General features: G+C 39.0%; 2 protein-coding genes across 5 annotated transcripts; one reads left to right on the top strand and one right to left on the bottom strand.

Moving 5' to 3' along the window:
- Positions 1 to 67: 67 nt before the first annotated feature.
- Positions 68 to 6,642, bottom strand: LOC101174217 (TBC1 domain family member 15). 3 transcript variants are annotated; one of them, XM_011485107.4, is made up of 10 exons: positions 6,106 to 6,623; positions 4,369 to 4,554; positions 4,205 to 4,290; positions 3,720 to 3,823; positions 2,462 to 2,529; positions 2,227 to 2,373; positions 1,031 to 1,121; positions 792 to 940; positions 575 to 716; positions 68 to 508 (listed from the first exon to the last, which is right to left on the bottom strand). In XM_011485107.4, the coding sequence occupies exons 1-10, from the start codon at positions 6,320 to 6,322 to the stop codon at positions 337 to 339; spliced, it is 1,362 nt and encodes a 453-aa protein (XP_011483409.1). In that variant the 5' UTR covers positions 6,323 to 6,623; the 3' UTR covers positions 68 to 336. The 3 variants fall into 3 exon arrangements, with proteins under 3 accessions (XP_011483409.1, XP_078789014.1, XP_004078109.1); XM_078932888.1 differs by having other exon boundaries at positions 72 to 508; positions 4,172 to 4,290; positions 6,546 to 6,642; XM_004078061.5 differs by having other exon boundaries at positions 72 to 508; positions 4,172 to 4,290.
- A 4,303-nt stretch (positions 6,643 to 10,945) lies between these two features.
- Positions 10,946 to 13,257, top strand: LOC101172436 (uncharacterized). 2 transcript variants are annotated; one of them, XM_078932972.1, is made up of 9 exons: positions 10,946 to 11,180; positions 11,269 to 11,329; positions 11,421 to 11,789; positions 11,881 to 11,913; positions 12,001 to 12,022; positions 12,111 to 12,236; positions 12,441 to 12,518; positions 12,896 to 12,974; positions 13,070 to 13,257. In XM_078932972.1, exons 1-9 carry the CDS (start codon positions 11,073 to 11,075, stop codon positions 13,139 to 13,141), a joined length of 948 nt encoding a protein of 315 aa, XP_078789098.1. In that variant the 5' UTR covers positions 10,946 to 11,072; the 3' UTR covers positions 13,142 to 13,257. The 2 variants fall into 2 exon arrangements, with proteins under 2 accessions (XP_078789098.1, XP_004077848.2); XM_004077800.4 differs by having other exon boundaries at positions 10,957 to 11,180; positions 12,001 to 12,018; positions 12,113 to 12,236.
- Positions 13,258 to 16,003: the final 2,746 nt, after the last annotated feature.

Genomic DNA, 16,003 nt, shown 5'->3' with positions numbered 1-16,003 from the left:
CATAAACTCATCAGAGACCTTTTTTTAAAGCAAGGCGATAGAAAATATTCGATCACGAAAGCAAAAAAAGGCAATTGACAAGTTTTTTATTTTCTTTTTCTCTTCCTTTATATAATAAATACTATACAGTGATAACAAATGACAAAAAGGCATCACTGCCCTCATGAGGATCCTAAATATTACATAATGGGGCATTAATAATATAATACATTAACAAGAGCAGCCAATAGTAATTATAAATGTTTCCCTCAGAAATAAAAAAGCAAATTAAACATCAAAACTACACATTGTGATTGTACTTTTTCTTCTAAATTACAGTGTATTGACCCCTTTAAGCTAACGCTTTAGAGCGAAAAAGCTACGGAGGTGATCGATGAAGTCTTCCTGTGTGTTTGTGTTCACTCTGCAGCGTCCGTTCATATAATCCCAGGAACAACTCTTGCAGTAGTTATAGAAGTGGCGTTCTGCCTTCTGCAGCATGCTGTTCAGGTCCAGTTTTCTGTGTAAACTGCACAGAAAGCCAGTGCTTTAAAAAACGAATGCATGGTTATGCCTCAAATGCGTACGAACAAACCTGCTGGTAAACTGGATGAGCTGGACGTCATCTCTGCACTGCAGGAGAGAGTCCCTGTTATCCAGCAGAATGGCTGCACAGACGAAGAGCTCAAAGGTAAAGTCTGTGTTGATAGTGTGGAGCTCCGACTCTGGACTATCTTCTGCAAACATCACAGGGAGAAGACGTGAATGTGAGAGTTTTCAGAGGCTCCAGGTGCCCTCTCCCCGGGTTTCACCTTCTATGTTTTCTTGTGCTAGCCTCTCATGATGACGCGCCCGGTCCACCTGCTGTGAGATGAGCTCCAGGTGGTCACAACTCAGGATCTCAAACAAGCGCAGAGCTTCACTGTGCTCAAACTCTCTTTGGAAACCGAGCAGGAGCCACCTCAGAGGAGGAACAGATGCATGGACACAAAAATGTTATGGAGTCTATGAAAAAAAAAAAAACACATCGAGGATGGCTTTAAAGATTTACCTGTGGCAGAAGGTCAAGCTCTCCATGTTGTCTTTGGCCAAATGAGCATACAGTGGAGGGTCCAATTCCTTTAGCAGGGCTGCCTCAAGCACTGAAAGCAGTTCAATACCAGTTTATCTAAACTTCATACATTTATTTAAGCTTTTATTTTGGAAATACATAAAGCTTATAGTTTGTACAAGTCTGTTGTGCTTTTATCTGATGTATTAAGGCGGTAATAATGGTACTAAAGTGATAACAATAGGAATCATACAGATAAGCTAATTGTCTAACAGAAAACAAATCAACTTGGGAACAGCAGCAGTTGTTTTTTTAAGGTGAAAAAGCACCAAGCTGTAAAATATAAAGAAATAATAAAAATAACATTTTTAGGGTGTTAATTATACTCTGCTCTTGACTTTTTCTCCAATTACTTGTCCAAGACTGAGAAACTACCACTTACTTCTACTGCTGTGATACAATATTAGTGCTCTGTGGACCTTTTACAAATTTCAAAACTTTTTTTTCAGAAGAACTATGTCTAAAGTTCTAAAGTAGATTTGTGATTCAGCGACTGCTTCATTTAACTATCTCTAACATGGTTTGGTCCTGTTAATGTGATGCTTTCTTTATGTCTAACTGGAAGTCCTTTACATAAGTTAATAGTTTTACCCTTTTTTTCTCAGTCTGCCTATTCAAACATAATACAATTGCTTATGTAAAGTCAAACATATGCTCAGATTTGCAATTATTTGTGGAAAGTTGCATGAATAAATGTTTTAAAGTCTTTAATTGTTTTCGTAACTTCTTTCGTATTTTTGTTCATCGGTTATCCTACTAAATAAATTGATTTTAATAATGTTAGGGCTGCGTTTAGGGCAGTCAACCCCTGATCGTAAGATTGCAGGTTTGATTCCCGCCTTGCAAGCAAGACACTGGGTAAGACACTGAACCCCACCTTGCCTCTGGTGGTAGGTTATCGCCAGTGTTCGGCAGTGGAGCCGCCACCAGTGTGTGAATGTGTGTGTGACTGGGTTTGTGACTGTAAAGCGCTTTGGGCCTTCAAAGAAGGTAGCTATACAAGTATACACCATTTATCTATTACCAAGTGAGGTTGAGCTGTTCCCTGACTTTTCAAAATAAACTGCTCCTTAACTTTAGTGCACAGTCATCTGCACAGTTCAGATCATTGCTTGAAATAAACCTTTATCTTTTACCAATTTTCCTGTGCAGACCGTCAGCCTGGAAATCTTTGGAAAACTTCTCCATGTAGCAGGAAAAACTCCAGAAGGTGTCAATCTCACAGTCCAGAACTTCAAGGAAACGACTGCACAGGTCGTTCATCCCCTGGGCATAACTCACCTCTGGAAAAAAAAATGAAGACAAACTTCAGTACAAACAGCATCTATGCTTGTGTTTGATTGAAAGTAAGAAACGTGAGATACTATTTACCTGGATGAAACGCTGCATAAGTGATGAGAATATCTCTCAGTACCAGCAGGTTTCCTAAGCCTTCATTCCTGTACACGGGAATGATCAGTGTTTAGAAAATTATCCAAAATATTTGTTTCTGATTGAAGACAAAGAATCTCATGACCAAAGTCGAAAGTGTTGATGCGAGGAGGTCTGTTCTAAGGAAAATCCTGACCATAGAGGGTTCTTTATGTGTATTTATATGACAAAAATCCCAAAATCAATATGCATACTTCTAATGCAAACGTGCAAGTAAAAAAAAAAACAAGATAGAGTTTTGACTCCATCTTTCTGAATGCTCAAACTGACAGTTCCAACATAAAAGAATCAAACATAAAAGTTTAAGAAAAACGCTTAAGACCAGGGTTTTGGTTTTAAATTAAAAATGCCTGAGAAAATATGAGAGAAAATAATTAAAATCACTTAATTTGACTGATCTCGCCTTTATTTTCAAACACAAAATAAAATACTTAAATAAACATGATGAACAAAAAATGGGTAGAAGAAAAACTGTATTAATGCCAACACTCACTCTGACTCTTTTTTAGGATGTTTTAGGCATACACTGTCACACATAACATTGGCTAAAACACATAAAAAGTATTTTAAAAGAACATGACAGGAAGGTATTTAAAAAACAAACAACGTTTTTTTATATTTAATCAGCAGAGATATCAAAAGGGGGAGATTTATTTAATATTCAACCGCATCAATTTAATATGTTTATAGAAAGATTTCACTAAAACTAGCAAAAAATTTAAATCTCCATAAATGTACATCTATTGTGTTTAAAAAAATTGTCATCAAAACAAAAAAAGCCGGAAATATAAAAAGACTGAACAAAACAAAATAGAAAAACCTTTTTTTTTAAGTTTAAAATCCATGGTTTTTAATGTCTAAGCATTAAAGAGTTTAATGAAACGTTTCCATGGTTTTAAAATTATAGTATATATAACTACTTTGGTTCTAACTGCCGCACTTTTTTTTACCCCAAACTAGTTTTTCTTTCCATCTTTTTTATATTCAAGAAATAGGGCCTTAATGAATGTGACAGAGGTTTTTGAAGCCCTTCTCAGCAGTCTTTGGGAGAAGGACGGTCACTAGTATTTGTCAGGACCTCATCCACATTCTATTCTATTTTATTCTATTCTATTCTATTTTAGAAGGCTTAAAGCACATAAAGCACACATTTTGAGTGAAAGTGCACTCCTAAGGAGTTGTGGTTGCACAGACTCACTGGTAATAGCTTAGATCTCTGTTGGTTCTGGGAACATCTTTGTCGATGATCCTAATGGCTTCCTGCAGCTCCTCGCGGTGAAAAGAGACGCCTCCAAACAAAAACTGTCAACCGGACAAAAACGGGACGTTTTATAGGCAGTCTGACGAAAACTGAACATAGTCCCATTAAAAGAAGTGTCTTGATCTTAAAGATTACAACTCTAACACTAAGATTTCCTCAGAAAAGGCACAGATTGAACCTGATCTGCATTACCAAAGACTCAGAATTAACAAATTAAGAAATCGTGTTTGACTAGGACATGATTAAACTATTAAAGAGTAACTGCAGTTTTTTTCTCCAACTTATTTCTTTAAAAAGCAAATTGTATTGAAAATGGTCAGTGCACAACGGTTTTGACTTTTTGACATCCAAACAGTTGAACAAAAAGGAAACTTGCAGTCTGGTCTTACCTGTGCTTGAAGCTCCAAAAAAGCGAGTCTCACCTGGACCTCCTCAGACTGGAATTGGTTCTCCTGCTGTGCCTCAGCCTCCCTCTCTTCAAAGTACCTGACAGCTTTGATCAACTCAACTGGAACAAACCAAAATAAACGTCATTTTTTTCAGAAAAAGAAGGAGAAGAAAAGGAAAAAGAACTTTGTGACTTTACCGTCTGTGCCATTTAGGCTAATTTTCTTTGCCGAGGGCAGAAACGTCTGCCACTTCTTCTTCATGACCCGATAACGCACAAACAGCTGCTCCTGCAGCAGAGAGCGCTCCAAAGCCGTGGAACTGCACGGGTACATTCCGAACAGGAAACGCCACACCAGGCCACGATCTGATGGAGAAGTTCCACCTAAAAAAGATTTATCATAAAAAAAGCAGTCAATTCCACTGAGCCAACACCACATGAACACAAGAAGGGCTTTTCCAGAAAGACAAGCTTCTGTTCAAACATTTTATTTAATAAACTTTCAGAGGATTCTTTGATTTATTTGTTAGTGGGGAAAAAGTTCCAGTGGAATGTGCATAAAGGTCATCAGACCTCAAAAACCATGGGTGGGTTTTTTACATTCTTGTTCACAGACATGTGACCGAGGTCTCCCCACCATTGACGTTTTAGTCAAAACATTTTAAACACACAGTTTTAATTCACCAAAACGCTACCTAGATGCATTACCAAATCATAAAACCTAACTAAACAGTTTTTGCCCGACTATTCAGTCTGCCGTCTCATTCCTCATCCACCATCTCTGTAAATGGTGCCTGTTGTTTGATCAGAGAAGTCACGCTGGAGCTCTTCACCCCGGGGAATCTGATGAAATGATATCATTTATGGATTCATGCTGTAGGCAAGGGAAGTTTGTTTGTATAGCACAAAGACAATTCAAAGTGCTTTAAATAAAAGATTAAAAGAAGCATTCAAAAGAAATAGTAATTGTAATCATTACAATACAATATAAATAAATAATTACATTTAAATTAAGCATAGATAACCAGTCCAGATGTAAACTTTTGAATACAAACTAATCAAATGCAGCTGAGAACAGGTGGATCTTTAAATAAATTGAGTGTTACAGCGGATCTAAGGCTCTCTGGAAGTCTGCTCCAGATCTGTGGAGCAAAGAAGCTGAATGCAGCTTCTCTAGGTTTGGTTTTGACTGTCGAAAAGCCAGTGAAGTATGCATGGTGCAGATAGTCTAACTTTACACTGAAAAACGGAATTTTAAGTAAGTAAAAAAAAAGCCTTGTTTCAAGAAAAAAGTATAATTTTCTGTCTTGCACTAAAAATAATTTGATCAAAAAGGTTGTTCAATAGCAAAACAAACGAAAATTTAGTAACAAATTTTTTTTCTTAAAGTAAGAAAATTGACCATTTTTCTTTTCTTCTTTATTGTTTCCAATTTTTAGGATTTTTTTTGTACTTATTTCTAGGTGGCCCGTTTTTACATGGTGCAGCTTTTAAACAGGAACTATTACTGTTGGAAAAATAGTAAAAAGTAAAATGTGGGAGGATTAAACAATGGTAAATTCCAGGTAAAAAAGCACTTTCAACGATTCTGCATGCATTATTATTCTTTATAGTACTCGAAATAAAAGACATTTAGGAAATCATTAATCCGGGAAATTCTGCCATAAGCAGATGTGCTTTGGCCACCATGCAAAGGAACAGTGATCTATTAAATCCAGTGAATTTAATAGATCTATTAAATCCACTGGATTTAATAGATCTATTCAATCCAGTGGATTTAATAGAACAAAAGTTCTGGGATTACTTAATATTTAATATGACCCATTGCTGAATACATTTCAATATAAAGGCTGTTAGTAGTGGATGGTAAACGGTGCTGTCCCTTAACACATGCGGTTAGAGAAATCGTTCTGATATTCTATGCGTCTGTTGGACCGTTTTTGCAGATGTGCATCCTCAGTCTGGACTCGTCCACCCTCCCTTCCGCGTCCATGACTCCGGGTATGGCGAGGCGAGCGGCGGACAGAGCCGGACAGCTGACCGCCGCCACTCTCCTCCGAATGGGAGCGTTGGGTTCCTCCTGCGGGGGGACGCGCCGCGTCTCTCTCTGCCCCGCAGTCTGTCGCACAGTTCCGCCATCCAGGTCTTCCATGCGATCGCCCCGCAAACAGGTGAGGAAAAAGGGAAATCACCTTTTAATCCATCCAAAACAGAGAAGCCTCTTCCAAAGACCTCCCATGATCTCCCCGTGCGCAAAAAAACACCACAAACTAGCGTGTTCAACGCAGTCATGCGCTTTAAAACTTTTGATATAGCGCCTGCAGCACTTCTTCTTCTTCTATAGTTTTCTTTCTTTCTTTCTTTTTGGGACTCACATTCAACCAGGCTGAAGTCATATGACTGCAACGTTTGGAACTATCCAGCTTGACCCACATTTGTTAAAACCCGGATTTTAGTTCCAAAGTTCAGCACGGATGAGCAAAAATGTCTCACTATCTCCCTCTAGTGTCTGCAAACAGTATAACACCATTATAATACAAGTCTCCTCAAAAGTATACCCAGAAACTAGAAAAGTTAGAAATATTTTAAAATCGTTTTTAAATAAACAAGAAGCAAAAACACACTCAAAAATTAGTTTTTATCATAGCCAGAACGCCACACTAACAAAATCAACAGACATGCGTGTTAGAGATGAGCTCATTTAACATTTGAGCTCATCTCTTTCCCAGCCACGAAGTAGTTGGGAAAGAGGGTTGTTTAGCATGACGCAGCACTGGATGTTCCATTCAAAACTTTTTTGACTTTGAGGTTATGAGTCTCTTGAGTTTTGGTGCAATTTGGTCTCATTCTTGTGCAAATAGGTTTCTGTGATTGGAAGGCTAATCAATCACCTGGGTTCTACCAGGATGAAGTCCTACTGCAGTAGGCTGGTTTTGCATTATCCTGCCAAAATACATAAATGCAAATTATTTCAAGAGGGGTAACCTTAACCCCTATGTAGGTTTCAGCATTTATAGTTCCTTCCAAAATATGCAAGCTGCTCCTTTTGGAAGCACTTACAGTAGATTATCACAAATGTTGGCAAGTCTTCCTTCTCGACCAAGACAAAAATGAAGATTATTAAGATTGGATCTTAATCTCATCATAAAATGCCTTTTCACATCGAAGGTGTCATTTAAATGAATCGTAGCCAGGAATAACTCACAAAACTACAGTGTTAAAGTTCCACGTTATTTCTTGCAATTACACAACGGGGCATTCTAATCAATCATTCTTTTTACAATGCTCAGTAAAATAAAGAGAATGCTTAAATAACTCAATTTTACTCCAAGTCAATCACACTTTTGTGTAATTAAACTGTCCAACTCTGACTGACGATCAATTTCACATATTTTTTGCTCTTCACATATGAAAGCAGATTCACACTGAGCACATGTGACAGAGTCTGAAGAACGTTCTGCTGCCTGCAATGTCATCATACGAAGACCAGTTTGGCAGTGGGTTAGTAATGGTTTAAGGTAGCATTTCTTTGGAGGGCCGCACAGCTCTCCATGTGCTCACCAGAGGTAGTCTGACTGTCATAAGGTACCGAGATGAGATTCTCAGACCCCTTGCGAGACCAGCACATGCTGGTGCGATTGGCCCTGGGTTCCTCCTAATGCAAGGCAATGCTAGACCTCATGTTGCTGGAGTGTGTCAGCAGTTTCTGCAAGACGATGTAATGGACCGGCCTGCCTGTTTGCCAAGCCTGAATCCAAATGGAGCACATCTGGGACATCATGTTTTGGTCCATCCACCAACGCCAGGCTACAGCACAGACTGTCCAGGAGTTGGCAGATGCTTTAGTCCAGGTTTGGGTGGAGATCCCTAAGGAGACCATCCCCCGCCTCACAAGAAGCATACCCGGGCGTTGCAGAAAAGTCATAGGCTGTTCTTCATAGTGGGTGTGGAGGCCACAGCCAGAGTGTGGAGCCTCTTTTTGACTTGTTTTAAAGACATTACAGCCAAGTTGGATCAGCCTGTAGTGTATTCTTTCACTTTAATATGATTCCGAATTCAGACAATAGACTTAAGTTCCCTTAACAACCTTTGTGGGTTGTGTTGTCAGCATATTTAACTAAAGAATAAAGTATTTAAAAAGAATATTTTTTATTCGTTCAATAATAAGATGCATTTTTGTGGTGTCCCCTTTATTTTTTTGAGCAGTGTATATCACTTTTTATCCCAAGCTGTGAAAAACAAGGTTGACATAGAAAACATATAAGTATTAGACAAAAAGTCTGAAGACAGATTAAAAGCATCAATAAAATACGGACATAGCAGGGAAGGAAACACTGGCTAAAATTTAAGGAAGCCCCACATGGACTGAAAGATGAACAAGGTAAAAACATACAATGAGTCATAAAATACTTAAAAAGCCCAATAAAGAAATAAATAAGTTGATTATTATGAGTTATTTAAAAGCTAAGTTAAATAGATCTTTAATTTACATTTCAAAATCTCCACAGCAGAAGAATCTCTCAGATCCAAGTTATTCCACAAATAAGGACCACTGTACTGAAAGGATGCCTTGCAGCGAGTCCTGGTTTTCATAGTGGGTAGAGATAAGAGAGCAGAACCTGAGGATCTGAGAGCTCTGAGTGGTTTGTAAAGACTGAGTGAACTTTTAAGTTTCTGCCAAAATGTGTATTCTTCAAAGCAGCTGTCAAAAGAACAGGCAGGCAGTAGGATCCAAGTGTAGCAGGTTAATCAGTTCAGCTAAAAGTCCACAAAGCTAAATCAGGGTCAGGCAGGCAGGAGTCGATAACAGGCATAAGATCATCAGAGGAGTGAGAGGATAGGGCAGGCAGGCAGGCAGGCAGGCAGGCAGGCAGGCAGGCAGGCAGGCAGGCAGGCAGGCAGGCAGGCAGGCAGGCAGGCAGGCAGGCAGGCAGGCACAGTATGTTGTGGTTGATGAATGAATGAGAGTCAGGTGTGCAGCATCCAGGAAGTGTGCACTGAGGGTTGCTGGGAGTTGTAGTATGGCCAGAACTCTGGGGGCGGCTCATGTCGGTGACCAGGGGGGTATTCCAGAAAGCATGTTTAAACTACCCTGACTTTAACCCTGAACTCTTGCTGAAATCTGAACTCTGGGTATGTTGGTTCCAAAAGACTGAATATGAGTTAGCGTAATTACGCTCGACTTGGTAACCCTGGGTTAATTCACGTGCACGGCAGGTACACAAAGACATTCTCAATGGATCACCGATTTCCGGAGTCACCATGGAAATGCGTGGAGAAAAAAGAGTGCTAAACTTTTGAGACGGAGTGGTGCAGAAAGGATTAAATATAACAGTACAAATAACTCGACAAAACACAGTAAAACAACTAAACATTTTTGTTCAAAAACTCAAACCTAAACCCGAATCCGTCCAGACACGCAAAAGGAATGGTATCCCACAATTCTTGCGGTGCCAATCTAACAGCAGCACCAAAGTTACACCTACTCAATTGAATTAATTTGAATGAAAGTAAAATAACTGTCTGATAACTATGTGTTATTTTTAAGCTGACTTAACAAAAAAAATGATTTATCTTAACTAAAGCAAATAATTAAGTTAGATCAAAGTAAAAAAGTTTATCTTTCCAACATCCATACGCGGTCTTATCACCCTCTCATGGTGAAAAAAAGGATTATCTGAGCTTCTTCATCCACTAAATCATCTTCAAATGGACACGCCAAGCTGCTTCACCTCTCTGAAAGCAAACGAACCTTCAACTAAACCTGCTCCAGACCAGGTTATGTTCAGAGCATGAGAGGCCAGGGGGACTAAGCATATCCTGAAACATACCTCTGTTTTTGGAACCGAAAGCGGTGGTTGTACACTTCTTTAGCCTCAAACTTACCATGGGAGCTAGCATAACCTGCTTCCTGGAATACCCCCCAGAAGGGGAAGCAGAGCTGTTACTTCTGACAGCAGTGAAGCAATGAGGTGACAAAAAACAGTCACAGAAAGAATCTATTTTCTCCTTGCTTGTCACTGAGCTTTTTTTTTGTTTGTTGAAAAGCAAAACAAGTGTTTCATAGATCTATCCATCTAACCCAGATAGGCATGAAGAGAACATGCAAACTCCGCACAGAGAGGAACCAGCTTGATCAGGGTTGTCTAAACGTAAAGTGCCCTGCCTGTACCAACTACTTCACCACAATGCCTTAGAAAATAGATACAAATCTAACAGTTTCTTTTTAGAAACAGCTAAAATACATTTGATCTTCAGTTTTTCTTGAGTGTCTACTGCTTGGTGCAGACTTTCCTTGATAAAACAAAACACTGTTCAAGTCAAAAAGTTCCCAAGTAATGTTTTTTTATTGCTTTATGTTTTAACATGTCTTTGGTTGATTATTAAAAAAAAAAACTATGCTGAGTGTTCAGTTCCTGCTCATAGAGCATCGATAAATCTATTGTTTTTCACAGACTCAAATTCCCACATTATAGAAACAAGAAAAAAATGTATATGTGGATAAAGCTACTAAAAATAGAGTTTTTGTCCAACCCTATTATGGTACTCAAACAGAAGCTATACTTCCTTCAAATTCACAGCCAGTTTTTCTGATGATGACTCACTTTCATGTTTCGGGAATATTTAATCATTGGTGTTTCCAAGCTGAGAAAACATGTTTTGTGCAAACGTGCTTGAAAATCTTTAGTTCCCTTATTTTCTAGGCGTTGCAAACTGAGGGTTAAAGGGAGCCGAAAGGTTAAAAAATCGTTTTGAAAGTTTTAGTTTTCAGTAAAAATGCAGGAGACATCTATGTTTATGAATTTACTTGTGTATCCGAACGTAATATTCAATATATATTGATCTGTCAGTACTTTACAGTTTTGAGCCCCTTCCTATTTTCTTCTAGTGTTGTCACTGCTATGCTGTGCAACAGGAAACACCCAGAAATATTCACAAGTGTGGTAAGAGCTAATTCTTTTCAAAAGTGCTCAACAAAGCAGCAAAGCCTCATCTGCGCCTGCCTCAATGTAAGTAAACCTTTCCTTGTTACCATGAAAAGACAGAAAATTGAAAGTTTAGATGAACTTAAAGTTTGGACGTGGTGTCTCTGATCAGATGTTGCAGCGGAAGGTGATAACTTTCAGCCTTGTGGTCACCCTGGCGTCATGTTTACAAGGTGGGTGACACTCTGAGCCAAAGGTCTTGTTTTGAGTTCGACACTTGGAGTGGACATCATTAATTCCTTTTTTCGTTTGCTTTGAAAACAGATTCGACTTGGACATTAAATGTCAACAGAAATATCACAGTGGAAAAGGGTTCAGACGTAAACATACGCTGCCAATTTAGCTACCCTGAGAAGCACCACACTCAAGATGTCAAAGTGTACTGGAAGACAGATGGGACCAGTGTGTGCAGCAAAACAGACAACGACAAGAAGGCTTTCGTTTTTCATCCAAACCAGACCTGCGTGCTTCCAGAATTTAGAGGAAGAACAAAACTGATTGGAAATGAAACAAGTGGAGACTGTTCTCTACAGATTCTGAACATCACAATGGGGGGGGTTATTTATGTACGGATCATTGCTAAGGGTGACCAGTACAGTTTCAAAAAGCAAAAAGTCTCAATTTCTCTAAGAGGTGAAAATCCTAGTCAAACTTGATGTGTTTTGAAGATTTGTCTCTTTTGTTGAGTACAAAAAATGTAATTAAAAGTTCCTTTTTGTTTTAGGGACATACATTATACAACCCACACAAGAATCAGGTATGGTTTTTCAGTTTTTCATGCACCAAAATATCCTTTACACATAATCCAACATACTAAAAAATGCCTTTTTTTTAATTCTTAAAGGTTTTTTTACGACCACAGGTAACTATAAGTACAATTTTTATTAAGTTATTTACAGAAATTTACTTAGTTTTGTAAAACTAGTTTTAAAAGTTGAAAAAATTCCTGTTGACAGCGGTGTCTGCCATGCCAGTCTCTGAGGCTTCTACCTTAAACACATACATCACCGCCACTACACTGGCTGCACTTGCGGTTGTTATGATCATCACTGGAGTTGTCATTTGCACGAAACACAAAAGGTAAAGCTTGGTTTCAGGAAAATTCTTTGTTGGCTGAAGGTTGAAAAGATGAAAAAAAGAAAGCAGACTCACTTTAATGTTTGGTTCTCCTGAAAAGGGTTTCATCCTTTTCGGGAGCCAAAATTAAGGTGATGCAGAGTCCAGTCATGAAGAAAATGTCCCGATTTTAATTGATCACTTGTGAAAATTACCTGATTGTCACAGGTCGAGTAGAACTTTAACCCGGGAGGAATCGAGCTATTATGTGAACTTCAGAAGAGCATTGTCGAAGTCACACAAAAGGTTTGTTTCATGATTTACTGCTTTGGGACTTTCTACAGACAGATGTTTGCAGATGTTTAGGCGAATTTTTAATTAGGTTGATTGATTTCAAACAATTTCCAGCAATAAAAACAAAGGAAAAAAATAAAGTAAAAACAAAGATAAATCAGATGTATTCATGGTAGTTAATGCATAAATTGATTAGAAAAAATAAATAAAAGACATATGAGAACTTGTACAAAGAGTACACACATAACACACTGAATCTAGTAAATATATTGAATAATTTCCTGAAAGGGAGTGGGAAGAAGAGAACATGTGATCCCCTAATATTTAACTTTGTCATCAGCTCACTGAAGGCAGCTTTCTTTAATCTAAATATGCTTTTATTTTTTCAGAGAAACGGTTTGCAAAAAATCTGACCTTAAAGTGTTTGAAAAGAAAGACGTGGATGATCCCATCTACATTAACGTCCAGGTGAGCTTCAACGGTCTGAAAAGCCCAACTAATGTCATTTTTATTTCATTCTATTACAAAAATAACCCAACGTAACTCCTCTTTGGTCTTTGCAGGCACCAGCAGATCAACTGGTCCAGAGTTTTGACCACAAGGAAAATGTTTATGGAAATGTGGATTTCTCATAATAGAAAGTCTACATTGTACAAATGCTGTTGCCCCTTATTGTCTGTGTTTTGATGTCTGAAATGTGTCTTGTAGAGTTACGTTGCTTGTTTGAACAATAAATTTATCTTTTATTCTAGCTTTCTTCTTTCTTTCTTTTTTAAAAAGGTTTGCGGGCTTTAAAAGCTGTCAATTTTTCTGAAACTCTTAATCTTAAATTAAACTCTTTAGTTTTCTGGAAAACAAATCCATCATGTACATTTAAAATATGCAAGCAGAAATATGTGATTTCTTTACAGTCCTTATTGATTGGAAAAAACAATTATTTTAAATGACAGAAACACACATTCTCGTGGTGGTGCTCAATTGACACCACCGAGGAAGGAAATTCTATCAAACCTTGAAGTCTTGCAAGTTTTGCAACACTGCTGTAAAACCGGAACATTTCAAAGTAAGTTCTGTTTTCTGCAGAAGCTTTGAAACCTAGATTTAGGGGGCGGGGGCCGTCTTACCAAAATAGCATGCAACAATATTTTTTTTTTTTGCTTTTTGTATTTTTTTCTTCAAAGATTTTTTTCCAATCTTTCTCAATATGTTGTAACATATTTCCTGTAAATGAAAGGGTCAATTTTCTTCACTTTCATTTAAGATTTGATGCCAAAGAGTAAAGTAGGAATCTTTTGAATCTGTTCATCAAAATGTAAAACAAAGATGACCCTGCTTTCACTTTCTTTTCTTTGTTGCACTTTTCACTTTTTACAACTGGACCAATTTAATTCTGAACTGAATTAAAAGACCATACGTTGACCAAACTCAATCAGTTAGACTGACAGTAGACTGAAGAGTTTAACTGAGCTATAGCTGAGACTTCAGAGCTGTTAACCTCTATACACGTGTTTTAACCCTTGTGCTATCCTAGGCACTTTAACATTGGGAGTTGGGTCATCTAGACCCACTAGACAGTGCTCTGAACCTTTTTTCTTGTCCTTTGTCACGGTGGGGAGAAGACATCAATGTAAGGATGGGGTCATCTAAGATAGCACAAGGGTTCCAAGAAAACTAAAACCTCTGAATATAAATTATGTGCTTGAACAGAAACATCCGGTGCGACACCCCACAGGAAATAAACAGCAGATGGTTCTTGTGCACCTCATGCCTTCGTCACCTCTGCCCTTAATGGTGGATACGGGCTGTCTGCGGGAAAAAATGGGCAAGCCTGTACAGGACATGCAGGCGGGCACACAAATTTTTAGTATTGTTGACCGCACGGCGAGACGGTGGAGCAAAACTGTTCATTTTTTTTACAGGCATGCTGCAGCCATGCGGTTGTCTAAACATTTAAACAACATGTAGGAAAGTAGGTGAGACACAAGCATGTCGTTTTTTTTACCTGCACAAGGGGCCTGTTAGTGCAGTTCAAGTGATAAGCGTGCTCCGTACTTGCAGCCCGACTCTTAGAAACTAGAAAATTGCACAATCAGAGTGTAGTTTCCTTGGGCATCCCACAGGCACTTACGTATCAACTGCACACCTCGTGTTCAGCATTTGCGCGTCGTCAGTAAGGAACCAGTACGCATGTTGTGAGGTAAAACATTTCTTCTTTTGTTTGCATGCTTCTGTCTTGGTGTTGTTGGTTTTTTTCTTTTTTTTGGGGGGGGGGGGGGCGGGGGGGGGGGCGGGGGGGGGGTTGTGTTTGATGTTTCACCTCCATGGAGACTGAATCCCAGATTGGACACACCTAGGTGCCCGAACGATAAGCTGATAGCTCCACCAAGAGCAGAGAGGACAGCTGGAAGCTGTTGAGGGAGACGATGCCAGAGCAAGTGGTGTGGCCAGTGGAACCACAGTAAGAGTGGAGTCTTCTCCGGGACAGGGCTGCCACAACGCGACGTACACTCATAGGCACGGTGAGGAGTTCTGCCGGCATATGGTCCTCCCCTCCAGTGGCACTCACACTGCATGGAGTCAGGCCGCTCTACCCCTCAGGACTGAGATACTTGCAGCACCCATCTTTACTTTGCAGGCGGATGTTTGGAGGAGCAATTAATAATAATTGTCATGGAAATTTGAAAAACGAGCCAAGTTTCTGGGAAACCTCCCAGCAACCCACTGCAGCAGGCTGCTGGATGTTGTCAGTAGCATGGATGGTGGCCCTTTCAACTTTAGACACACCTGAGTATTTAAAAGATGATTGTTGATAATTCAGCTTTTACTTAGGAAAAAAGAGAAAAACGTTTTTTAAATCCACAGTTTGACAAGAAATCTCCCAACCATACCCAAGCCTCCATCTTTCTCCATCTTTCTCTGTGGTTGGCAAAGTAAAAGCTGTCTGCTCTGTCCTGCCCAGCTTTTTCTCTTTGTTTCTTTCGGAATCACGCCGGCATTGTCAAGCAGCAGTTAGAAGAAGCTGACCCAATTTATGTGGAAAACTATGTCTGCCCTGATCTTCAAACCACTTTTAACCAACTTCAACAACTCCTCCACCTCCCCAGATTGACACAGAGGCTACAAACGAGCAGAAAAATCAGCCCCTTCAGTCAGTCCAAAGGAATAATGAAAATTTAGATTCTGTGATCCACATACACCTTCATTTGATCCATATGAACCCGTTTTTAAATTGCAATTGTTGATGGTATTTGCCGCTAAGCCTTTTTCCGTCATGATTTTGACATTAAGTAAAGGAAAAAATGACACCACCATGTTTGCAAGTTTGTTCTTATACGCTTATTTGATGTTGTGGTGAAATTCCCGTGTCTAAAGTGTTCGAAAACACCTTATAAGCTGTATGTCTTCATATCAGTCAGTTTAAAGCTCAGCCTCCTGCACACAAAAGCCCTTTCATTTGTGCTGAAGTCAGCTAATGACAAAAGACCCACTGTGTCTGA

Source organism: Oryzias latipes, chromosome 16 (assembly GCF_053564925.1).
Source record: "Oryzias latipes strain Hd-rR chromosome 16, Olatipes_Hd-rR_3.1".
Classification (NCBI taxonomy): domain Eukaryota; kingdom Metazoa; phylum Chordata; class Actinopteri; order Beloniformes; family Adrianichthyidae; genus Oryzias; species Oryzias latipes.
The sequence above is the reverse complement of the archived record's forward strand: the minus strand, read 5'-3'. Positions and strand labels throughout refer to the sequence as shown.